Source organism: Serinus canaria, chromosome 8 (assembly GCF_022539315.1).
Source record: "Serinus canaria isolate serCan28SL12 chromosome 8, serCan2020, whole genome shotgun sequence".
Taxonomy (NCBI): Eukaryota; Metazoa; Chordata; class Aves; order Passeriformes; family Fringillidae; genus Serinus; species Serinus canaria.
This window is the reverse complement of record NC_066322.1, coordinates 26,341,287-26,366,997: the sequence shown is the minus strand read 5'-3', so window position 1 is coordinate 26,366,997 and position 25,711 is coordinate 26,341,287. Positions and strand designations below refer to the sequence as shown.

General features: G+C 53.5%; 1 protein-coding gene across 1 annotated transcript in view; it reads right to left on the bottom strand.

Moving 5' to 3' along the window:
* PAPPA2 (pappalysin 2) overlaps positions 1-16,660 on the bottom strand; it is an 85,398-nt gene extending 68,738 nt beyond the window's left edge. The window contains exons 1-2 of the mRNA XM_050977775.1: positions 16,189-16,660; positions 9,563-10,628 (exon numbers count right to left, since the gene is read on the bottom strand). Coding sequence (XP_050833732.1) covers positions 9,563-10,628; positions 16,189-16,660 — 1,538 coding nt within the window. The remainder of the gene's footprint in view (positions 1-9,562; positions 10,629-16,188) is intronic.
* Positions 16,661-25,711: the final 9,051 nt, after the last annotated feature.

The window sequence follows — 25,711 nt, the reverse complement described above, 5'->3', positions numbered from 1 at the left end:
TTTGGCAAGGCCAATGCTGGCTGGAGTTACACTGTGTGTGGGAGAGAGGGCAAGCAAGAAACAGCAGGGGAAATGGAGAAATATGTTTGCAGCCCTGTGTGGTTTTGGGAGGCAGAACTCAACGGTGGCAAGTTATTCTAAAGCCTGTTCCAAGCTAAACAAAGTCAGGGATGGTTCCCTTTCTGTCTGGATTGTTTGTTACAAAGCAAAATGAGAAAAAACACCCCAGGCCAGGACAAAGTTTTACAGGTCCTTTTTGCCTAAGGTTGCACAGATCAGCCTTGTCCCGCCTAAGCTACAAGAACAGATCTGTAAATCACTTATCTTACTTTTTGCCTACAACAAAGTAATGTTCCTGGCTTAGGGAGGCCTTATGGTTTTTGAACACAGCTCAGGGTCACCAGGAACCCAAATTTCACTGTCAGTTTTTACAGTGCAATTCACAATCTGCTGAGGTAAGGGAGAGGGGATATCCCCAGTGGGTGCAGTTCTCCTGCCCCACCGCTGCATGGGCTGCACAGGGCTGAGCAGTGTCTCAGTGCCAGCAGGCTCATTAAATCCCTCCAGACAGAGGGGAACTCTGCAACTTCTCTCCTTGTGTTTAGCCAGGAAAGAGCAGCTTCATCTCCTTTCATTAAATGTCTCTCCTCCCTACCCAGGAAGGACCAGATGCCAGCACTAACAGCAGCATGACTGGGGGGAAGATGTCCAAGACTTCTGTGCCTCAGTTTCCCTGGCTGATGATTACCTTTGCCCACAGCACAGGCAGGTGTTTGCAAGCATCTTGAAAGATGTGACCTCTGCTGTGCAGGGTTTTCCCAGGAGCTCGGAGAAGTGAGGCACCCACATCTCACTGCTGTTCAAGGGAAAGGAAGTGTCCAGCTCTTCCCAAATGTCTCCTCCTCTCTCACAGCACCCTGCTCCGCAGGATAGAGCTCATCTACTGGGAAAGAGGGAGAGCAGTGGACTGGGTGAGATGGTGAAGGTGACCCTACAGCACATGTGGCAGTGAGGATCTGCCACAAGCTGCCTAAAGCCAAAGAGCTGGGACTGGTGCACATCACCTTCAGCAGAAGGAGTGTGTGGAGATCTGTGCTGGAATCAGTCAAGGCTGGAGAGAAACATGGACTGAGGTGTACCAGGAGGCAGCTTGGTCACCTGCTGACAGAAGGCATGGCTGGCAAAGAGGGGCCAGACCACAAACTGGTTTCTGCATGGATGCAAAAGGCAGAACCCTGAGCTTGAGGCCATCTCCAGAAACAGCCAAAGTGACAAGGAGGGGGAAAAAAAGGAAAAAAAAAAAATCAGTCTCTCTTCACGCTCTTCTTCATCCAGCTTCCCTGACAAAAAGGACAGCAGAAAAGGTACCACAAACAAGGTTGGGGAAGGATTTCTGCTGGTGCCAGACAAGCCTGCAGCCAGCTGCAAGGGGGATCCCCATCCACCAGCAGGGCAGCATAGGCAATTAAAGGGTGGCAGAAGATCAGCATGCCACCCTTCCAATCCCTGTCTGTCACTTCTGTTCAGATTCCTGGGCACTGGCAGGATAAGGATGCTTTAACAGGCAGGCAGTGGATCAATTTGCTGAGCAAGGATGATGCTCCCAGGGCATTAAGCTAACTGCTCAAGAGGAACCACACAGCCCTGTGGTCAATAAGCCCCTCCTTGTGCACTCTTCACCATGGTGGCAATGTCTAGTCTTCCCAAAACATCCAAAACTTTGTTACATTCTCCCTAAATTTTCCACTGAAGGGCAAAAACTTATAACCATGATAGTGGTAGGGAAAGGGATTGAGACAGAGGAAAAGAAATCTACTCAAGCTAAACATCTCCAGCTTGCTTTTTATATGCATATATATATTTTTTTAGGGCAAAACCAAGTCCCAAGCCTCCAACTTTTTTTAGATCCAGGCAACTGGGTGTCCCAGCCAGAGCACAAAGTGCACAAGCCAGTATTCTAAAAATGCCTTCCTCACAGATATAAAAAGGACATGAGATAATTTGTTGGGGAAATTCTGTAGCGTAACAATCATACATTAACAGAAAAAAAAAAAATAAAACCAAGGCTGCCTCTCATCCCCAGCACAGCCCTTGAGAGGCAACAGTCAAAAACATTCAGCATCCTCATCCATCTTAAAGCCTCCAAAGCAAGTCCTGTGCTTCATACCATCTGCGCTGGTTTGGGTGGTGCTGGACTCACTCCCTCTCACCCCGCTGCCCTCTGGAAAGGGGCAATTTGATTTCCTAAATAACAGTGGTGGCTGGGCCAAGGAAAACCAAGAGCACTATGTTCACTTACAGACTCCCCTGGCCGTGGCTCAGGCTGCCAACCCGAGGCAGATTAAATCATCCCAGAGACCCTGTCAGCGCCAGCCGCCGGGTGTCCCTGCCCATGGCAGCCAAGCTCCTGCCACCCGGCTCCCGGGGTCTCAGGGGCCTGGCCAGGGCCTCGCTGGTGTCCCCCAGCCACAGGCAAGGGTACAGCAGGATGAGGAGGAGCCCTGGGGAGGCCTAACAAAGAGTGACCCCTCCCAGCCATGGGACACATGCTGTTCCTTCACAATTGCCATCCCAACACAATCGGCCCCCCTCGAGTGAGCCCCCGAGTCGGCGGTGTTTTGGAGAACAATAGCTCACATCTGGGACAGCTGTTTTCCCCAAAAGCACCCGGGCTGCCTACAGCCACGGGGCAGGGGTCCTGTGCCCTCGCTCACACGCAGATCATGTTCTCCCTCTCCCACGGAGATGTGGTCACCTCCAGGGGAACCGAGCAGGTTCCTCCAGGAACTCGCTGCCTGGCAGCTCCATGCTCACAGGAAGGCTGGGGAGTGAGTGAGGCTCTTCCTCCCACAGAAGCTCGTTGGAAATTAACCCCTGAGCTTTCTACCTTAGCAAGAAAAGAAGTGCATAACTGTGATTTTATTTCCTAATTTAGCACCCGGAAAAAAAAACAGGGAAGATTTGTCCCAGATGGGACTGGGAACCTCCCCTTGTAGCTAAAGGCCTCCACACTCTCATGCTGCTCCTCCAGCCCCACAGGGTAACACAACAGAGCTCTGGCCCCACCAGAGCGTATCACATGGAGCCCTCTGCCTTTGGAAAGTGCTTCCGAGAGCCTGCACAGGCCCTTGGATGGCAGCACTTAGTTATTTCCCTCTGGAAAGAAGTAATTTCCACAGTCCCACTGCCCTCCAGCTGTTGGACTGGCTGAGTCAGACTCTGGTGTGCCTCCCTTAGAGGGGGTCTCCACGCTGGAGCCCCCACCACCCCCTCCTCTGCCACAGCAATGCAGCCTCTCACCAGCCCAAATCCTCTCTCTTGGCAGCAAAATCCCACTGCTGGGCTCCTGCAACTAAGCAGTGGTAACATGCCAAATACTCTCCAATCAGAGAATATCTATCTCCATACTAGCCAACACTGTGAGAAGGTCAAAAACCCCAAGAAAGTCTTCACCCCCAAGCTAGGGCTCTGGGTAGGCTGAGGCACCTTCACATGGGTGTAGCCTCCAAATCCCATCACAAGCAAGCAAGGTGGGAGACATCCTGCCCACCTGATATAATGGGCTCTACCAAAAACATTCCCTCCTATTTTTGCTAGGTTTTAAAACTGTTAATCCATAGGACAGCTCAGAGAGAAGGGACTTTCCTACAAGGAAAGGAGAAATTTTCCAATAAGCTCAAATCCAAGCTGTCACAAAACTCTAAAGCATCCACCAACAAACCATCAGGCTACAGCCAAAAGTCCTGTTCACTACTGCACCCCCACAGTCCAAGGAAGTATACTAGAGACTAGAAAGCAGCAAGCTCAAAAGCCAGTGAACCCATCACTGCCACTTCTGGGGCTTCCAAAGCACTCCCTCCTCACCACTGTAAAGCCCCAAGCCCAGCACTTGAGGCATTTTGGATACAGCAGGACAATAGTTGGGCACTTGCCAGTAGGACTCCAAGAGGTGCCAGAGGGAGCTCAAAAGCAGCCAGAGCTCAGGTTCTGAGCAGAGAACCTCCTAGCCATGCACTCCTCATGGGACCAACATAGTCTCTGCCACTCTACAGGCAGTGAAAATCACTGAAAACACCCTCTCCCATCCACCCTTCAAACAATCAACCACCACAAGCAGCAGACACCATCTCCAGTTGTGTGGGAACCCACGGCACTGGGAATATTTCTGTCTGCTCTGGAGTGCCCTGACCCCCAGGGGAGCACTGACTTTGGCCCTCATTCATGGAGAAAGTTTTCCAGACTTCAAGACAGACTGGAATCCACAAAAGTGTGAAATAGATTATAGAGAGCAGTGTAGGTGTGTCACTGGGTGAGAAATTTAGGTTTGGTGTTTTTAGTATGTTGTGGATGGAAGCAAGATGGAGGGCACAGGGTGTCATCCTGGGTTTCTTCTTCCTGCTTCTTCTTCCTTCTTCTCCATGGGTTTGGGTGGCATTTTGTAATTGGGCAGAAAAGTCCACATTTTGGGTTCCGTGGGATCAGTTATTGGGTTAAAAGGGAAAATAATCCAGGTGTCAGTTCTTAATTGGATAGCTTAGTCTTAAAAGACCTTGTACCAAGAGACTGTTGGCCACTTTGTGCCTTCTACTGAAAAGCTGCAGAACTCACAGTAGTGAGACTGTTTTACTGGTAAGAAACAATAAACACCTGAGTCCAAACACCAATTACTGTCTCAAGTGCCTTCCATCCAGACCCAGAAAAACCAAGGATTGGGACTGCCACACAGCTGAATCTGTTCTCTGCAACAGCTTCAGTGGCCTGAGGTTGTATGCAAAGCTCTTGGAATAACTTTGCATGTTCCTGCCCTCCTTCACAGTAGGAAAGGCCTACTAAGGTTTCCTGTAGCAGGGGAAGAAGGGGAAGAGAGCAGCTAACTGGAATGCTGTTTTACCATCCGGCTGGGATTAAGGCCTAGGCAGGTCAGCTCTGGCCCCAAGATACCTCACTGCCTCACCTGCTCTCAATTTGACACCCTTTATGCTCTCAGGTCCAACAAGATTCAGCTGAACATTTCCTGACAAGGCTCAGGTGCCTGGGGATACCTCGGAGTGATTCCTTCTTTCTCGTGGTTGTCCACCAGAGACTTTTAGGGAGGTTAATCTGGATCAGCTTTTGAAGGCAAGGCTTAAACTGCAGGAGGCTCCCAAGCAGTCTTAACCCAATTAAGCACCAGTCCCTTAGGAGGGAGGCCAGCTAAGCTTGCATTAAAGCCCATCAAGTGTCCAGTTAATCAGGTACATTTTAACATCACAGCTTTGGTCATCCCAGCAGAGGCCACCAAGCCTGGAGACACCTCATCATTTTTCACCTCCTTTTGTCACTCAGGTTATTTCTGCCATTACTTTGGGCAGCAAGATGAAAGGCCCAGCAGCTCTGCCCTTACCCACTTTGCTCTCCAGACTCCCCTCGGGTTTTTCTTTTCACATTAACTGTGTCACACACCAGATTCTCATTGACTAAGTGCCCGAGGGGGACCCTCGCTGAGTGTTAATTGCTGCTAATGAGCTGTTGCTGCTTTCCTTCCAAGAGCACCAATTACAGCAGCACTCAAGCTCTGCGAGAGGATGGGAGCCTGCTGAAAATTAAGGCAAATTTTACTCCAGACCCCGACACTGGGCTGCCAGCAACTCCTGGAAAACACTTGAAGTCAAGATAAAACTGGGTGAAGGATGACAGTCAGTAACTCTCCTGATGTTGCCTGTCCCCTTGTTCCTCATAAGGTGGACCAAGGGTGAATGGGAAGTGTGTGACTTGCTTCCCATGTCTCCTGTTGGGCTGCCTTGCAGGGATGTCTACACACAGCTCTCCACCTGAGTTCTTGCTTAAGTCTCCCTCCACAAAAGCACAGTCCCACTGGTGGGTCTCACCTGTGGGTGGTGGCCCAGCTGTCTCATAGCACGGCAGGACTGGTTCCATGTGCTACCAGAGCAGGTGCAGGAGGGACTCAGCAATGTGTTCCAGTGCCCACTGAGATCATTTCAGCATCAGCATCCCAGCTTCTGCCCCAGCCACAGCTGGCTCCACTCCTACCAGAGCTGTCACAGAACCCGGGAATGGTGTGGGTTGGAAAGGACCTCAAAGAACAACTCTTCAATCAAGATCAACTCATTCCTACCCTTCCAAAGGCAGGGACACTTTCCAGTATCCCAGGTCCACCCAACCTGGCCTTGGACATTGCCAGGGACAGGGCAGCCACAGCTTCTCTGGGCAACCTGTGCCAGGGCCTCATCACCCTCATAGGGAACAATTTCCTCCTGATATATAATGCAAACCTGACTCCTTCAGCTTAAACCCATTCCCTCTTGTCCTGTCACTACATACCCTTGTAAAAAAAAAAAAAAAAATAATAATCCTTCTTTCCAAATCTCATTTCCCTCCCCTGGGTGAGGGTATAAGCTGGCACCAGCTGCAGCCCTGGAATTATAATGAGATGCTTACCAGCTAAGAAGCACTGAAGCCACCACTGTTCCTCAGCTTTTTCCTCTAATTTACCTCTCTCTTAGCTGCAGCCCAAGAGGGAATTTTAAATCAGAAATGTGTTAAAATGAAAAAAGCTTCTGCTTGAGTGCTTACAATTGTGAAAGACAAGACATGGTGTTGAGACCCTTCACCAAAATATATTGAATCTGTCTACAGTGCTGGTAAGAAATTGCCCAGCATCTCACTCTGACTTTCTCTATTCAATTATTTTTGGCTGCAGTAAGAAACATTCACATCCAAACCACTCTTTGAGAAAGCCTTGACATGAAGTAGAGATGATTTAACCCACGAAAAAAGATCCTAAGATTTTTGGTCTTGCCATCTAGATCTGCAAGGAGATGCAGAGATCACCTGCAGGGGGGGTTCCCTCTTTCCTGATTGTCCCAAAGCCACAGCTCCCTCCTGGGATCTGGCACAGGTATGAGGAAGCTGAGAGGTCTGGGCGAGCAGCAGCCAGCTTGCTCTCCCTTCAGTTACACACCCAAAGCTGTTGTTTGCATCAAAGCACCTGGCTCCTATTGTGCTGCCTTTCTGCAGTTTCTTAAATTTAATTCACCTTATTTCTACTGTTTTGGCTTCCACCCTAAAAATCCTTCTGTAAGTTCTCCAGCTGCCCTGCTCATTTAAGTACAATACCTTACAGCAAACAGCACCACTCAGCTCTGCCTGAACAAAACCCCCCCAGGCTGAGGTCCCTTGCTTCTGTGTCTTGGGGCTCACCCACCGATTTTGGGGGAATGCCACAAACCCAGCCATGCTCTTTGGCAAGCACAAGTCCACCTAGGTTATTCCCAAACACACACTACCATTTTCCCAGTGGTTTTCCCAAAAACAGATATATTCTTCTCTAGAAACCATCCTCAGCAGGGATGAGCACAGGGAGGGTGGATGTCCACCAGCATCACCAGACTGGACAGGGCTCTGAGCAATCTGGTCTAGTGAAAGGTGTCCCTGACCATCACAGGAGGGGTGGAACTGGATGCACTTCAAAGTCCTTCCCGCCCAAACCATTCAATGACTCCTTTTTCCTGTGATCTCTGAAGAAGCCAGCCAAAAGCAGCTCAGAAGACCTCAGTGGCAGCAGGATTCAACCCATGCCCCCTCATTTCCCAAATGCCAGGCACACTGGATTTCATTTTTCTGAGTTTAGCCTACAATCAATCAATCATTCTTGTTCTCTGCGCAGACCAATGAGGTCTGCGGAAAGAAAATTGCAAAAGATTTGTTATTTCCCTAGTGTTCCCATTTTCCCATTCCTTTCCCACAGAAGCAAGGGGTTTTTTTGTTCTGTTTTGTTTTGTTTCCCAACTTTCAGGGGAAAATCCTGACAAATGGAAGCCCTGATTCATACCAGCAAAAATTTGGCCTTTTTCAATTTAAGGTGGAGCCCTTCTTGTCTGAGGATGAAAACATTTCTCTAACTGCACACAGAGGCAAGGACAGAGCCTTTGCCCTGCCAAAACCAAGGCCAAGTGCTGCTGGGTGCTGATGGCCACCACAAGTTGTGGTGGCTTTTCATCTGCTCCACGATCAGGAAAGCACTTCCATGCTGGCTCACAGGTGGGAAACAAGGGGACGGGTGGTCACAGGGTGGCAATGGTGGCTGTCACCAAAGAGACTTCCAGAGGTGGGAAAACATCTGGGGAGGGTTGCTTGGGCAGGGACACAGTGGGATGCTTCTCTGTGTCACTGGGATGCACTGGGAGAAAGGTTTCTCATCCTCCTCCTGGGTTTTCTCAGGCAACTAAAGGATGGGTGAGAAGGACTCGGGAAGGGAGGAGGGAAAGTGCTGCTCCTCTCTATCACCACTGCCCAAAGAGAGACGCCTGCTTCCCTCCTCCCTCTGTGCCCTGCCTGGGAAGGAGCAGAGAGAAGTAGATTTGGGAAAAAGAGATTCATGGCTCACAGCCTATCTGCTCCCACTGCCCAGGGAAAGAAAAGCAAAGGAGAAAGAAGATCAAAGGGCAGATGTGTCCCTAAAACCCTCCCTTGCAACTTTTCTTGACAGACGCTGCCATCTGTGCTGCCATCCTGTTCCAGTGGGCACCTCAGCCTGTCAGCAGGAGCCAACAGCAGGGAATGAGTTTTCTCTGAGACAGAAACAGCTTTAAATAAAACAAAAAAACAAAACCAAGAAAAAGCCATGACTTTTTTTTCCTCTTCCCCATCTCCATACAGAAAGTACATTCAGCAGACCCCTAAGGGCTGGAAGCCATCAACAGGGCTTTTGGCACTTGATGGCTCCAGCAAGGAGAGCAGGTGGGTGCAAGCCACCAACTGCACCCAGGACACTGTTCCCAACAACCCGGGGTCCCCCATCATGTGAATGGGTCTTCCTCTCCATCTCCTGCCTTGCTGCTGACTCCAAAGACCCCTGGGAGAGCAAGGGTCCCCTAACACAGCATGTTGATGCTCCATGGGTTACAGTCCATGTGGTTTTCAAGGTGTTTTGCACCTGCAGCACACAGTAGAGGCACACGTCCTCCTCCAGCCACGGGAATTTACTTGGGGGCATCATTCCCTGGGGCAAGATTCTTGTTTTCAAGGCTTATGCACACCTATCCACACCCTTCCATATCCTGCACCTCACCTCTAGCACTGCTGGGTTGCCTCCTTCTCCCTACTCCTGCAATCAAAAAAAGGCGTTTTGAACACATATTAAGAAATCAGACTTTAGACACATCTAAGGAAGGTGGGAAAGGGCAGCAATTCCTCAACTACACTCCTTGCAGGAGATCAGGGGAAGCAATATCCTTTGCACAGGCTGCTCTGCCCACATTCCCACTGGCACGAACCAGAGGCTGCTGCTCTGCACTGGGAACCCCCCTGGGCAGGGGGCAGAGGGCAGGAGTGTCCCTGGAGGAAAAAACACTCACTGGCAGGGTTTCACAAAAGGCTGCCATATCACACCGTAGGATTTACTTCTTTTGATGGCAAACACACCCATCCCACGGGAAAACGCCCCTCTGCCTTCCCACCCTGGAAAGCGCCGGTCGGAAGCAGCACCGAAGGCGCAGAGCGGGTGTTGGGGAGAGGGCGCATCCCCTCCCTTCACGTACCACCCCCCAAGCCCCGCTCCTACCGCTGGGGCGAGTCGGGGTCGAAGCAGGTCCTGGCCACGTCGGTGGCCCGCGGGTCGCAGCAGTCGCCGTCGTCGAAGTCGTCCAGCATGTTGTTGCACTCCATGTGGCAGACGCCGTCGCGGCGCTTCCAGGAGAAGCAGCGGCCGGGCCTTCGGCAGTCGCCGCCGTCGTAGCCCGTGAGGGGGTGCTCGCACTCGGGGTCGCAGCGCTCGTTGCCCACCTTGCTGGGCTCGCAGCCCAGCAGGACGGCACGGCGGCGCAGGGAGGAGTTGTGCACCTCCAGCAAGCTGAGCTGCCAGGAGATGTTGTAGGGCCGGAAAGCTTCGCTCAGAGCGCGGTGCTGCCGCCAGATCTGCTCCCAGCTGACCGTGGGCCGCCCGCCGTCGTCCTCCGCCAGGTTCACCACGCGGTACCGCGCCACCTTCCAGCTGCGCAGCGGCCAGTGCTGGTTGTAGTGGGACACCAGCTCCACGTTATCGCAGGCGGTCTGCCCGCAGGCTGGGGGGCCCAAAGGCCGCAGGACGGGGGCTGGTGGGGACAGCAGCACCCACTGCTGCGGGAAGGCACCCTCCCGAAAAGGCATCCAGCATTCCTCCGGGGCGGCGAAGCCAGCGGCCAGAGCCAGCCCTGCCGTCGTCTCCCCAGGCACCTCCTCCAGGAAGGAACGCTGGAGGCGGGATTGGGACAGGGCAGCACGCCACAGGGCCAACCCGGCCAGGTGTCCGCGGAAAGTGTGGGTGGTCCCCCAGGCGTCCCCGCCCAGCAGCAGCGTGTGACAGGAGGACATGAAGGCGCTGTGCAGCGGGCCCTGCTGCCCGCCGGAGCGGCCCACCCGCACCCCATCCACGTACAGGGCCATCCACCGCCCATCGTAGCTGGCGGCCAGGTGTGTCCATGCCTCAGGGCGGTAGCGGTGGTGGGAGGTCACCTCGGTGGCTCTGGCTGCCCGGTCCGTGCGCAGGGAGAAGAAGAAGCGGGCGTCCTTCTTGCCGCCGAGCTGCAGGGCGCGGATACCCAGCGCCCAGCCCTTGTCGCTGGCTGAGTGCGAGCAGTTGTTGAAGACACCTGCAGCAGGTGGGGGACAGGGATGGAGAGAGAGAGAGAGAGGAGAGCTGGTAAGGACCAGAGAGCATCACCACTCCTCCCTGGAGCACAGGCTGGCTCCTTGGCAGCAGGTAAATGAAGGTGGTTAGAGGCTTGGCAGTGGGTGCTCCGGCAGGGGCGATACCCCAGCCTTCATTCCAAATCATTTGGATGAGTAGGTGGAGCAGCCAGGAAGAATGGCAGGGCCAGAGAGGCAGGATGGAGAGGGGAGGAAGAGCGTGGATGGGAGGAGAGGCTGAAGAGCGAGGTGTTTCTGAGTTGTTCTCTGTAGGAGTGCTCCGGCGGGATGGGATTAAAGGCTAAGCTTTTTATCTGTGAGCCAAAGCTTTTAAGAATTAGAGCACAGCAACCCGAAGCAATACAGGCTCCTCCAGGGACTGCTTCCCCAACAGCTTCCAGACAGATTTACAGCTCTGGTTTATGCTCCAGTTTCCCTCCCAGTCATGCATCCAGTGCTGGCAGGAGAGGTCTGGAGAGGGCTGTGCTGCCTCCAGCCCAGCGAGTGCACTCCTCAGCCCCTAAGGTCACCTGAACACAAATCCACTCCCAGGAACAGCCTCTCCCTCTGTGCCCAAGCACACTGCAAACCTGTTTTAGGCTGGGCAAGACCTGGAGCTATGCTGACTTTCCCCCAGACTGCTGAGTGCCCACGGCAAAGAACCAGAGGCTTGCAGGCACGGAATGCCATTGGGAATCAGTGGCCATAAGGCACTTAAACACTGGCAAGGATAAAGGAACCTGCTGATTGAAATAAATGCCTCTGGGCTCCTAAACCACCACGGCCACGATATTCATGCAGGTCATTGGCTGAGGTGAATGAACTTGAAGTCACTCTTGGAGCAGTGGTGTCTTCTGGGGGCACCCTGCTCTCCCATTCATCACCCCAACAAACAGTGTCCCAGTGCTGTCAAAAAAAGAGTCTCTGGGCAAGGCAGCAGGTTATGTTCCTGCTGTGATATTTCATATCCTCCATCCTGCTTTTTCTGCCCCTCACTGTGCCATTCCCATCACATACACTCTGCCCACCCTCATGGCATCAGGACCTCATGGTCCAAAACAAAGCACTCCTGCCTGTGTCACTGTCTTGCCCGTGCCTGGGACTGCCCCACCTGCTGCCAGAATTGTGAAGAGGCCAGTAGAGAGAAGCAGAGGTGTAGCCCAGAAGGAGCTCCAGGAGGAGCAGGATCTCCTGGCTCTCACCCAGGGGATGTGTCTGGAGCCAGGTTACCATGACCCCACGTTTCCCCCTTATGAACACGGCTGGCAAAGGCCACGCCAAGCCCTGCTGCAGCCCAGGAAGCAGCATCCCTCCCTCCATCCATCACTTTCACCAAGGACAAGCTGGGTGGTGGCCTCTAAACCATCCCAGGGCCGTCACCACCCTGGGCATGGATCCCTGTCCCTGCTCACTACAAAGGCAGCCACGCACAAAGCCTCCGTGGGTGGATGGGCTTGGGCCAACTCCTTTTTTCTGGTGGATTGTGAAAGGGAAGCACAAAGACCAGGGGAAGCCCAGACCAGGAGAAGCCAGAAAGCAGGAGGCCAGCAAAGGAGCCTTGCAGAAGTGAGAAGGGAAAGCTGGAGAGTACTTTTGGGCTGGGTGCTGGGTGAAATGTGCTGAGACCTGCACACTCAAAAGCCATCTCTTGGTTCCACTGGGGTTGAGGAAACAGGGCTTGGTACCTTCTCTCGTGGAAAAACTCATGCAGCTCACCTTGAAATGATTCAGAGTGCCCCAAATTTGATTAAACCCCGAAACAAAATAGGAAAAACAGCACCAGGGTGGAACAGCCCCTGGGGTGAGTGTAAGCTATCATCCTCACAAAACCATGCTAGAGCCAAGCCATGCCTGGCAGCTCCTGATGAGTTCAACACTGGCCAAAAGAAACTTAAATGAGCCCAGTTTCATCAAAGTCCTCAAAGGGATGTAAGTAAGGCTAAGGCAAGCTCTGCAACAGGGGAGGAAAATCAGTAAATCAGCAGCTGGTGCATCCTAGGCATGGCCAGGGATGACATCTCCACATCAGCAGCAGTGAAGGTTCTGCAGGCAGAGCAGCGTGTCCCACAGCTGGCAACCACTGCAGAATAGTGTGACAAAAAAGGTGTAGCACCAGGTCTGACATCTCTCAAGGGCCTTCATGAGAAATCAGCAGGGGAGCAGCTTGAAGACCCCAGAGTTTGCCAAGGAGCTTGGCATTTTGTCCTGAGGCAACCCACCAGAAGGGAAAGCTGTTTGTAGAAGTGTGAGGTATCTCCTCAGCAGCTCTAAGTACAACTCTGCCTCTCTTACCTCAGGCAGGAAAGAGGAGCTCTAGCCTGGTTTAGGCTATTCACCTCTACCTTAGGGGAATTGCCTCTGGGGGGTGGGGTGAAACAAGAGATGTTGGTAACAGCATAAAAAAATTTGAAGAGGAAGGTACCTGCCAGGGAAGGTCGTGGAGAAAAAGCCCACAAAGAGATCAAGTAAGAGAGCCTTTGTAAGGACCACTCTGCAAATAGCCTCTCCCACTGGGGCCAGGAGTTTTGCAGCACAAGGAATAACTTTAATTATTCAGATACTGGGGGAAATCAGCTGCTAAAGCTCCAGAGGATCTGACAAAGGCCAGGAGCCTCTAATTACAGTCACCCCTCAGGGTATGCAGTGGGAACCAGCGCAAGGACCCTAAGAGGACATCTGGATTTAGGCACAGCAGATGTTTTGGATGGTCTCTGATGAAGGATCTGACCCAACAAAATCACCTACAATCTGAGTAAAAACAAACCTCAGCCTGGCACAAAGGGAAATTCCTTGGGGCTCACCAGAAGCAGAACAGGCATAGATGAAAGGGGGGGGGGGGGGGCAAAAAAGGTGGAAAAGGAAACAGCATCACATGAAAGGACTCTCATCTGCTGCCCAAAATGAGTAGGACAAGGAAGAAGGACCAGTTTCCTTCCCTAACAGTGGCTATGGCAGGTTATACCCCAGCAGAAATCCCCCCCATGAAGGAGTGACTAAGAAGGATGAGCAACCCCATCCAGTGTTATCTTATTGCAGGGGTTCCATACTGCTGTCTCCTTATCACAAAAGCCCCATACCCCCTTGGTGTTCCTCATGAGCAGCTCTCACAGCACTGACTCTTCCTTCACAAAGCAGCCAAATGACTCCAGTTCCCTTCTCAACTAGCCACCCCACTCTTTTATAGCACTCTTCTTCTCATGGGTTACAGCTGTGGCCTGGTAAAGTCAGGCCTATTCCTAATCTTTGGTAATTGACCCAGCTGAAACTCCTTAGGGGTAAGATTACTTTCTACACTATCTTTATTTTCTTATATTCTATCCCACTACAATTCAGGGTGGCCCTGAGACAAAATGTGGCATCTAGGGGGAAAAACCAGAAACCCCTGAGCCTTCAATCCAAGCAGCAGCCACACCAGCTGATAGGACAGCCTGCTTTCCATGATCAGAGCTGCTTAGCCTGCCCTTACTTCCCAGGCACTGATGCTGGGAGAGCTCAGCTGTGCCCTGCTTTCCTCCTGCCTTGCCTCACACATGAACACTTGGAGGCTCTCCAGCTCCTCCCCACCTCTGGACGACCTCATGCCCAGTGGCCTCTCATTCCACAGAGCAGGAGCAGCAGATCAGAAGGAGACTCAGCACCTGCCAAGGGCTGGCAGCTGCTTCTGTCACCTGCTCACACAAAATGCCAGCAGCACTGGGCTGGCCCCCTTTGGCCACCCACACCCAGGCCCCTTGGTCCCAAGTGCAGGGAGACAGTGGGAAGTGAGCAGTGACTCAGACAGCCGGAGGTGCCTGGGGCTGACTCAAGCCCTGGAGCAGGGAAGCTGGGGGATATTACTGGAGTGAATGCCAGCGCTCACGGGTGGTGCTTTCAGCACTGACAACTGTCCCACCCTCCAGAAGGAAATTAAAAAATAAAGAATAAAAAATAGTAATAAAAAACCTCTGCTGGTTAGCTGGGAAATTCAAACCCCAGCACCTGCAGGCCAGACCTCCAGATGCAAACAGCCATGCTGCTGCTGCTATGATGACTGGGAATTGTGCTCCATGCATCCCAAGGTGCTGCCTGCCAGCAGGGGGGCATCCAGGATGCCGAAGGGAGGGCAGACAGAGGGGTGGATGCTAGGGAGTTTGGTAGTTTCCTTGTACAGGGCTGTTTTTCCCCTCTGCCACAGACTCCAGCTTGTCCCTCCTACCTCTTGCACTGCACAGGTGTGGTTATTGCCCTACAATTGAGGAGATAAATCAATGAAAGGAACCAGGCAAAGCAGAGGGAGGTTCAGTGAGATGATCACAAGCCAAGGGAGAGTTAGGATAAGAGAGAGGGATTCCCCAATCACCTTGCCTGGGGCAGCACAGGAGCTCACACTGTGGGGACCCCAGACATTGTAGCACTGCCATCTATTCCCAGCCCTTCCTAGCATCCCTGCACTGCCCTGCGAGCTTGTACCCAGACACAAACACGCATCCTGGCACAGCTGAATGAAGCACCACTGCAGGAGGTGGCATCTGCCCTGCTCTGTGCCTGTGTGCCAATCTTCTCTGTCTCCTCAGCTTCTCCATCACAGGATCATTAAGGCTGGGAAAAAACCTTTAAGGTCAAGTCCAACAGTTAACCCAGCACGGCCAAGCCCAAATAAACCACATCCCTAGGCACCACATCTATACATTTGTTAACAATTCCAGGGATGGTGATTCCACCACTTCCCTGGGCAGCCTGCTCCAGTGCATGACAACTCTTTCAGAGAAGAAATTATTCTCAGTATTCAGTATAAAAGTCTCTTGGCAGCATTCAAGGTAATTTCCTCTTGTCCCATCACTTGTTACTCAGGAGAAGAGACAGACAACCACTACACCCTCCTTCCAGGTAGTTGTAGAAAGCAACAAGGTCCCCCCTGAGCCTCCTTTTCTCCAGGCTGAGCCCCCCCCCCCCAGCTCCCTCAGCTTTTCGTCATCCCTTGCCAGTTTCTCAGCCAGCTCTGGAGAGGGCAGTTATGGGTAGAACAAGCCCCTGCTGCCGCCCCCTGCCCCGCAGCCGTTCCGCAGAGCGCTCGGGGCCGCAGCTCGGGCGGGGATCGGGCCGGGGCCGGGCGGTGAGCGCGGCGCGGCTGCCACCGTGCGGCCACCGCCCCGGGGAGCCCCGGAACGCTCCGTGCCCCGGAGCCCAGAGCAGGGGGGACTGACTGGTGGGCTGCGGGGAAGGGAGGAGAATCAGGGGGAGCGTGTCACCCAGAAGGACATTCCAGCTCCCGGCGAGAGAAGACGGAAAAACCAGATGGAGTCGGGGCGGGATGGGGGGAGGGGGGCGGGCTGGTAGGACGGGGCGGGTGGGAACAGAGGGGAGGGGATGGTTTAGGGTTTGGTCTCAAGGGAAGGAGGAATATTCCACGCCCGCGGTGCTGACAACACGGGTGTGGGCGCGGGGTGTCACCTGCCAGAGCGGGGCAGTCGGGGAGTCCCCCGTGCGGATGTTTGCGGAGGGTCGGGGGGTGTCGGGTCCCCATCCCTCCCTGCCGGGCTTTACCTGCGATGATGGCCGGGTTGTTCTGTCCGCCCTCCGCCTTCACCCACAGCTCCAGGGTGAACTCCTCCCGCGGGACTGCGGGCAGCGCCTCCGCCCGCGCCGCCAGCTGCTCCCGGCCGCCCGAGAAGTACAGGGCGGGCAGCGGCCGCTCCCGGGGAGGGTCCGGCACCTGCGGCTCCCGGCCCCGCCGCCTCTCCCCCCGGCTCCGGCTCCGGCCCCGGCCGTCCGCCTCGCCCTCCGGCTCTTCTCCTCCTCCCCTGGCTCCCCGCGGTCTCCGGCCCCGCGGGGATGCGGCTCCGAGCGCGCCGTGCGCGGCGGGACCCTGCGGGTACAGCCCGTACGGGTGATGCGGGGGCGCGGCGCGGCGGCTCGGAGCCTCCATCCCGCACCCCGAGACCGCCGGGGGCTCCCCGCGGGCCAGGCTGAGCGCCGCCAGCAGCAGCGCGGCCAGGGGGGCTCCGCCGCGCAGCATCCTCCTTGGGAACGAAGTTTGGGGGCTGGAGGTGGGGGGCGAGTGGCCGCGGGGGAAATGGGGTGTTCAGGGGGGCGGCGGGCGGCAGCGCCGGGGCACAGTCCCCCGCCCCCCGCCGCAGCCGCTGCCCCCAACTTTTCCCCGGCACCGCTCTCCTCCCTTCTGCTCCTGCGAGAGGAGGAGGAGGAGGAGGAAGAGGAGGAGGAGAAGGAGAAGGAAGGCGAGAGCACCGCGGCTGGGACCCCCTCTCTGCCTGCAGCCGGGGCTCCCGGGGCACGGCGGACCCTGCACGGCTCTCGGCGCTGCCCGGCGCTGCCTGCGGGAGCGGGGGATGCGTTAGTCGCCCTTATCTAGAAAGCCCCGAGGCGCTCCGCTCCCCACCCCCACCTCGAGGAGGGGTGTGGAGGGGGGGGCTGCCCTTATTTAAAGATGATTATGTCCAATCTAATAAACCCCGAGCGGAGCATCGCCCTCCCTTCCCTCCGCCCTCCCGGACGCTGCCCAGGATGCTGGCGGGGAGGGGATGCGGAGGAGACACAACCCTCCGGGCGTTGGGTCCCCTTCCGCACCCCTTTCCCGCCCTCGTGGTTTTGGGACAGCACCTGCCCTGTCCCTGCCCGTGTTTTCTCCTGTTGTAGCTCCCACCTCGCCTCCATCCTCCGTCTCCGTCTCCTAGAGGGGAGGAAAAGAAGCTGAAAGGAGGGGACAGCCTCCCTCAGCCCTGCCCCAGGCGAGGGGAGAGGTTGTCTTGGACTCGGGGTCTCTCCTCGGCAAGAGGTTTTTCTGCTTTTTCTTGCTTTTATTATTTTCTTCCTTTCCCAAACAATGACACGTGCAGAAAGGTGGGGTGGAGGTGCCTTGTTTGAGCAAACCACATCCAAAAGCCAAAAAAAAACCCCTACAAATGCACCAAGGGAGTGGGCAGCAGTGTGAGAAGCATCTCACCCACCCTCTGCCAGAGGGTACAGCAGCAGCGCTGCTAGGGAGAGTTTCTCAAAGCATACAGGTGACAAAACAAACCCCCAAAGTTTCCTCTTGGTTCCCAAGAGTCCCTCACACCAGCACATGGCATAGGGGACTAGGAAAACTTCAGCAAGGAGATTCAGTGAGATGAGAAGCTTTTTTGTGCTTCCTTTTCGTTATTATTATTTTATATATTATTTTTTTTCATTCCCAAGCACTATCTGTGGCGGTCAGTGTGAAGCAGGGTTGCCAGTGAAAGCTGGGAGGCCCATTCCAGGGTACAGGCTTTCAAACCAGCAAGGCAGGAGGGAAGGGATTTAAGAAGAAACTGCAGGAGCTGGCTATGTGGGGCTGGGGTTGGGCAGGTTTTTTGTCTTCTCAAGGTGGGAGGGTGATGGGAATAAGGGTGGGGGACTGGTGCCTTTAGTCAGGGGGAGATGGAAAAATACAGTGCTGGAAAATCTGAGGGTTAGGAGGGGTGAGCACAGAGCATCTCCTGCTGCCCAGGAAGGAGGAAGGTGGGTGTGAGCACACAGAGAGGTGAGGGCTGGGCTGGTGGGGTGTGAGGAGGAAGGGAGGACACAAGGGAGCGAACAAGGCCAGGCAGAGCAAGGATGGCTCATGCAAAGCTGCTCAAGCAACTCCCGAGGACATTTGTGGCATGAACCACATCCAAGCACAACACCAACACCCATGGCTTGCAGGGAGCTGGTGAGAAGAGGTCTGCAGCTCTCCTACCTGCACCCACTGACCCAGTGCCATCCACTGGCAGTGAGGGCATGGAGACAGCCCTGCTCAGGGCCTGGCACTGGTGAGGTGGCCCAGCAAGTGTTGTCCTGGGGCCAATGCCAGCAAGCACTGCTCACAGTGAGTATTCATTCAGGAATGAAGCAGGCTCCTGATAGCTGTGTCTACCAGGGCCAGATAAGAGACGATCCCATGGGATGGCTAACTTTGAATGGTGGTGACTTTATTAAGAGGCTGTTTATCATCTTGCCATACAACATTCTCCCCCAGGTACTCCAGAGAAGCAAGACCCTCAACAACATATGCTGCCATCCAAGAGGTTCAGCAGCACTGCCTCCTCAGGGACAGCCTAGCTGGGATGAATCCAGCACCAGAGCAAAAAAACCCTCCAGAAGTGCACGCAGGCAGAGGCTCCATATATAGGCTCTGGCCTGGGCTAAGGACAGAATGATACCCACAAACAAATAGCTCTGCTGTCTGCAGGGTTGGGATGCACCAGCAGCTGCAAGGCCCACCAAGGAGCCCACCTCCTGGGGGAAAGATGTACAACAGCAGAGGAAGGCTCCCTGCCATGCCAAGCCCCTGTCTTCCCCTGCTCTGCCTGTCCAAGCCTGAGTCTGTTCGGATTTAGGAACCACTGGAGCAGGAAGCTGAGACTATGAATCATTATCCCATGTTGGCTCTTGAGCACTCTCCACCAAGCAGGTTCCCTTGGCAATCCCTGCCAATGTGGGGCTGGTGAGGGTGAGGATGGCAGGACAATGGGGGCACATCACTGGGCTGGCTCAGCATTTGGGGAAGAGGCATGCTGGGATGCTGTTCCCATCCCAGCACCACTGTGGGCCGCAGAGTAAATCCCTGTCATTTGGGTAATTTTTTAATAATTTGCTTTAAAAAACAAACACAAACAAAACAAAAGCCCAATAAAAACAAAACAAAGAACCCCACAATTAACTGACCAGTGAGATGATTTCACTGCCTGTGAACCTATGAAGAGAAGACTCGTCCTGTGGATAAGGTGGGGATTCCAGGGTGACCTAGTGGCACTGTGCCCTCAGCATGTTTTCTGTCTCTCAGAAAAGCAGAGTGGGCATCTGTGAGAGATCCCAGCTCAGAGCCAGGCCCTCTTGGCTAAGGAATGCAACAGCCCTGGCATCTTCCATGGAGATGATCCTTGTAGGCAGGGTGCCACTGCAGCTCAAATCTGCTAATGATGTTCAGGAGCAAGTACAAGGATGCTGGGTGGGTGGAAGGAGGAGGGCAGAGGGGTGTGAGAGGGTCACTTTGCCTGGTTATTCCTCAGCCCTTTCCCACCCGTTGTCCTTGCTGGCATGTCCCTGTTCTTTGGACCCTCTGGGCTGTCAGTCTCTGCAGTCAGGGTTATTTGGGGTGGGGACTGGATAAGACAGGCTGATGATGCTGGGAAGGAGCAGGGGGCCAGGAGCCTCTGGAAGGAGGCAGAGGAAGGGGGGAGCCCCATGAAAGTGAGATGCTGAGCGAGGGCTGTGAGATGGTCCCAGCACAGGAGTGAGGTACCCAGGGCTGGCTCAGCCCACACTGGGGAAAGGTGAGGAGCAGCTGTGGGGTGCACTATAAGGGGAATGGACAAGATGACCTTTAAAGGACCCTTCCAGCCCAAACTATTCTATGATTCTAGGATTTAGCTGGAGCAAAGGCTGAGCCTTGCTTTTCCCCACGCCTGTCAAAAACCATCAACAAAAGCCTTCCTCTCCCTCCACTCCTCCTCGGGAAACCACCAGTGATCTTGACATGGGAATAAAGGCTCGGGGAGAATCCAGCTTTTTTGTTCACGGCCAAGCAGCCAAATCCCGCAAGCCTGAGACAGCAAGCCTCAGCAATCAAAGCCACGGGCAAGAGCCGACCCCGCTCAGGGCACAGCCCCAGCCCTCCCTCCTCTCCCTCCCCAGCTCTCCTGCTTTTCCCAAGCAGATTAGGAGGCTGTTCAAACACTCAGGACCCCCGGAGGTCAGAGACGCTGGCCTCCCGCACCAGAGGTTTGTTTGGGAACTCGCTGAGTTTCCTGCTTCTGGTGGGTCTGGAGATAAGCCCTGGTGTGCAGCCACTGTCTGGTGCAAGCGCCGGTAGGAGCCCCCAGTCACACACCGAAAATCCAGCAGCAAAAGCTCCAGAGCCATACAATCAAAGGATCACAGAACGGTTTGGATTGGAAGAGACTGTAAAGATCATTTAGTTCCACCCTCTTGCCATGGGCAGGGACACCTTCCACTATTTCAGGTTGCTCCAATCCCTGTCTGACCTGGCTTTGGACACTTCCAGGGATCCAGGGACAGCTTCTCTGGGCAACCTGTGCCAGGGCCTCCCCACACTCACAGGGAAGAATTTCTTCCTAATATCTAAATCAAAACCTACTCTCTTTCACTTAAAAGTCATCTCCCTTGTCCTGTCACTAGATTATCTTGTCAAAATTCCTGTCCCCTGTGTGTTTGGGCTTTGCAGGTGGACACATCTTGTAAAGGATGAGAGACAATCACAGAGACCTCCCACAGGTACTCCCCTGGATTCTCCATGGCCTGGGGGCCTGGGTTCCCCTCACCCTGCAACACCAGTAAGGTTTCCCTGTGCTGCTCAGTCCCAAGAGTTTGGTGACAACAATTTTTCTGCTGAATTCAGCTGTACCTGCCTCAAGGCTTTAATGAGCCACATACATGACCTCAACTCCTTCAGCAATGGAGCCAAGGAATGAATTTAAATAACAGCAAAGGATATGTCTGCTGCCTCATCCTCACACCTCACACCTGCCTCCCACCCTGTGCTCCAAGCCACAGCCTGTAGATTGCCCAGGGTAGCAGGAATGCAGGGAGTCCATGGAAGAAGCCAACTAGCCAGGTGGTCGTTGGGGCATCAGCAGAGGTGCTTGGAAGTTGGTTCATTGCATCACCATCAGAGGCAGCAATTCCAGAGCAGCCATGGACATCCTGCTGGATCCCTGAGCTGCAGCAAAGCTGTGCTTTGGACAGCTCTTGCAAGCTTCCAGTAAAAACCATTTGCTTCCAGTTGGGAAGTGAGGGTGGTAAAGATGCTCAGCAGTTCACTCACATCTCTGCATAGGGAAGACATTCCCTACACAACAGCCTCCAAGGATCTTCCTGCATCCTGAAGTTTCACACTTCACCAATAACTTTCAGGTGCTAAATTAAGATCTGCTAGAGAACAGGGCATGACCTTTGCCAGACAGGGTGTCTCAGATATTGAAAATTATTCCAGCTGCTGACAAAAGGCAGGGACTTACCTGCCTTTATGTAATGTGGCTCTTCTAGCTGTCAAGGGGGGAAAGCATACATGAAAAAGCAAGGGGGAAATGGAATATAGCTTCTCACTTCCATTCTGCTGCTGTTATTGGGGACTTTCAGCCCCATTAAGTCAGGATAGTCCAAGCACAACTCTATCCCAGCTCAGTGGGAAGTGCTTTGCCAAGGAATGCCACGCAGCTCCTGTGCCTGCAGCAGAGGCAGGATCTCAGAGGAGCTGTGCAGGCTCCAAAGGGAGAAGCATGTCAGTACAAACACAGCAGGGACCTGCTCAGACTTTCAAAATCCCACCCCAACAGAGCCCAATCTGCTGGCAGGAGCTCCAGGAGAGCACTACTACACTCATGACAGCTCTGGTGGCCAGGTGGAATAATGACACCATCTTGCTGCATTTTCATCACCCGTGTGCCCACAGCAACATCTGTTCCTTAATCCCCGTTGGAAATGCTGCTCACACGATAGCATAACTTCCTTAATCGAGCACGACTTCCCCTGCAGGAGGGTCAGAGCAATTACCTGTACAAAGCTCCACCATCTCCTGATAGCCTTCACCCTGCTCCTGCATTTTCAGACACTTTCCATGTGTCGCCCAGAAAGAAAAGCCATTTGCCAGAGCCAGCTGATAAGACATGAAGTGAACACTTAATCTGGCACTGGTATCTCAAGGACGAGGGAAGGCAGAAATGACTTGTGCCACCTCAGAGCAGATGCAAAGCTCAGCAGTTCCTCAAAATTCACATTTTAAGATCTCTCATCTGACCCCAGCCAGGGAACAGCTGCAGAAAGAAGGAAAGGAGCAGAAGTAAACGAGCACAGTGGCTGGGGTGGAGGCATTTAACTTTTACCTCAAGGTAAAACAGGATTTTTGGTACTGTGAATTAGAGGTGCCACCTTATTGTTGATCCAAAACTCACTGTCATTGGGACATCCTCTATCCTGCAGAGAACCTGCTTTGTCATTTGGCAGTGAGCAATAAAAAGAAGCACGAAAGAGCCACACTCAGCTCTTAAAAGCTGGCCAGCAGGGTTTTAAGTATTTGGGGTTTGAACAAGTTCATCACAACAAGGAAACACCTCTGCCTTCCTCATTCATTTTTAGAACAGACAAATAAAAATAGACTTTCCAGAAGAGCCACAGACAGGGGAGAGAAGGGGATGGAGCCACATGCCAGCTGCCAAGGAAGCTCACAGCCTCCAGCTCACAACTGTGCTGTGGTCCTTCCACTCAGGCTATTCATGTCCCACCTTGGGCCAGGTTGGAACCCTGGTTAAAATGTGGAAGAAAGGATGAGCACATACACACACACATTCTTCTCAAGCAAGAGAAAAAGTGGTTATCCCAGGCTGGGGATATGACACCTACTGGTTTTCACTGGACAAGGAAAAGAGCAAGAGGTGAACTCTGGCACCACCCACTATCCAGCAAGTTTTCAGCTGCTTTTTAGTTTGTTTGTTGGATGTTGCCCACAGCGTGGTTTGGCACCTGCACTGTAGGAAGTGGCAGCAGCCCCAGATGTGCACTCCCAGGCCAGTGGCATCCTGCTGCTTGTGAGTCCACACAGGAAGCAGGAGCTAGAGGCACCAAGAGCATTGGCTCCCTCCAGCCTTTCCAGCCAGAGTGGGTACCTCCATTTCCCATAGGACTTGCATTGGGATGTCTCCTGCCACGTTGTGCCTCCTGTGCCAGTTAGCTGAAGCCCTTGAATCTTTGGTTTCGTGCTCCTGAGCCCTTCAGTGTCTCTATCAATGGTGTTGTGATGATGGTCCACCTCTGTGGACCACTTCAAGCACAGAGATACCTTCTAAGGATGTTTGGTGTTTTACTCCTGAGATGTTTGTGGCATTTTTTACCCAATCTTAAGCCCAGTGCCACCTTAAAACCTTCTCAATACAGAGTGCTCACCACAGCTGTTGAGCAGAAGAGGGCAAATCACAGGTGTGAAAGCCTTGGTCAGGACAAGATATTGCTGGCAAAGACCACCCTTTCCAATTCAGAACCTTCCTCAGTGCTAAAACCCATTGGATGGTTGTAGCCTGCTCTCCTAGTCATCTCAGCTCAGTCAGAGCTAATTAGCTGTTTTATTTTTATCCCTAGGTCAGGTTTTCTCCTCAACCATTTCTATGACTTCTTTTGGAGCTGTAAATGCATGAGTGATCCCTGGTTGACAGGGGTTACTCAAAGCCATCTCTGACCTCCCTTTCGTGCCACTGGCAGAGCTGGCCAGCAGCACTTCCAGCTTCTGCCACACTCACTGTGCTGGCAAGAATGGGAAAAATGCAGATATCCCATTCTGGGGAGAGCCAGTAAAACCAGTAATCTATCACTTAGGATGCAAACCTACTGGGCAAGGTCTTTCCAGTTAAAGATGAAGAAGAGAGGCTATTCATGCCATGTCCTCCCTGTGCAAGCCTCCAGCTCTTGAATCTGCTGCTGGAGAGTCCCCTGCAGCTCAGTGTGGCCATGCAATCAAGATCCCACATCATCTCTTTCTTGCAGCCCACAGCACTGTGCCCATTTGCTGCAGCTCTACCACCATCACCCACAGTGATCCTTCTTGCCTTCAGACCCTTCTTGCCTTCTCTGGGGCCCTGGAGAATCTGGAAGCATGACATGTCCCACTCTGCTTCCCAGCTGGGCCTGGGGGCACTAGGCCAAGCAGGAGGAGCTCCAGGGATGCAGGAGCCCCTTGAGCATTACCCACTGCCCAGCGAGTAATGTGCTGTTCCTGGCCAGAGCACAGCTCCCCAGCATTGCCACCGGGGGCTGTGGAGGAACGTGCTGCTGCACTGACTGAAGGCAGCTGAGAAGAAAGATAAAGCTAAAGCCTCATTTTGCTGGGATATTGGCATGCTGGCACTCATGCGACCCTCTTAGTTCAAGCTGGTTTTCTGTGAAAAAACCTCGCATCAAACTCATCCAGCAAAATCCCTGAATACAGAGAGAGTTGTCCCTGTAAGAGGCTATTTGGCAGCACTGCTGTCCCAGGCCAGTTTGAGGGATTAAAACAAAAAGACCCTTTTGCTGGTACAGAAGCTCTTCAGCATTGGCTGTATTTTTCCTGGGATTAAACCGTGCTGGGGAAAACATGCTTTTCCAACCTGCTGCTGCCCCTGGGCTGAGAGGGGGTCCTGCCTAGATGGGTTTCCCAGCTAACCCCCTGCCCTCACAGGACTGATTTCCCCTGCCACGGTGCCAAAGCACCACCAGTACTGGAGGCTGAGAGGTGTCCGTGAGCCCGGTCGGAGAGGCGTGCAGGGAACCCCCCGGGCGAGGCGGGCGGGTCCGGGGCATCGCTCGCACGGAGCGCGGCGGGGACCCGGCACCCACCGGCCCCGGCGAAGGTGCTGCGGTTCTTGGTCTCCCCCCAGTGACCAGACCACATATGACAAAGCAGCAGGTCTGGCTCTTGCTGGGGATTTCCATCCCCATGAGCAGAGCTCCTGGTGTATGATTACCAGGTAATTATACTAATCATTATTTCCCGGAATCCTCACCACGAGCAAAGCCCTTTCGCTGGTGTGCAGGCTTGTGTTGCCACTTTTGGAAACAAGACCCTTTTTCTCCCATACACCAGCATTAGAAATGTATATATGCATTCATTAAGGAGCACTGACACCACTGTGGCAAATGACCTGTCAACAGATTTACAGCAGGAAGTAAGTCACTGCCTCTGAGCCTGCGCTCTTAATGTAATTAAAGTCCTCTGTTTGGAATTCCTTGTTAATTAATATTCATGCTCTGTTCCCCATCTGCCATTCCATGTTACTGGATCCTTCTGAGATTGATCAGGGGGATATTAAGGCAGCAAGCAGATAGAGAAAGAGGGATTGCCTGGTGGGAAGGGATTGAATCAGCTTTTGGTACAGGAGAATTGCATCCAGGACCCCAACTGCTCTGGGAGGGAATGGCTGAAGCATCATCCTGGCTTGCTGTGTTGCAGAGGGCAAATAAAAGGGATGGTGAGAATGATGGATCAGAAGACAGACACCACTGGCTGGCTCCTGGAGTCTCTCAGGACTTGCTTCAGCCTTCAGAGGGAGGTCAGAATCAT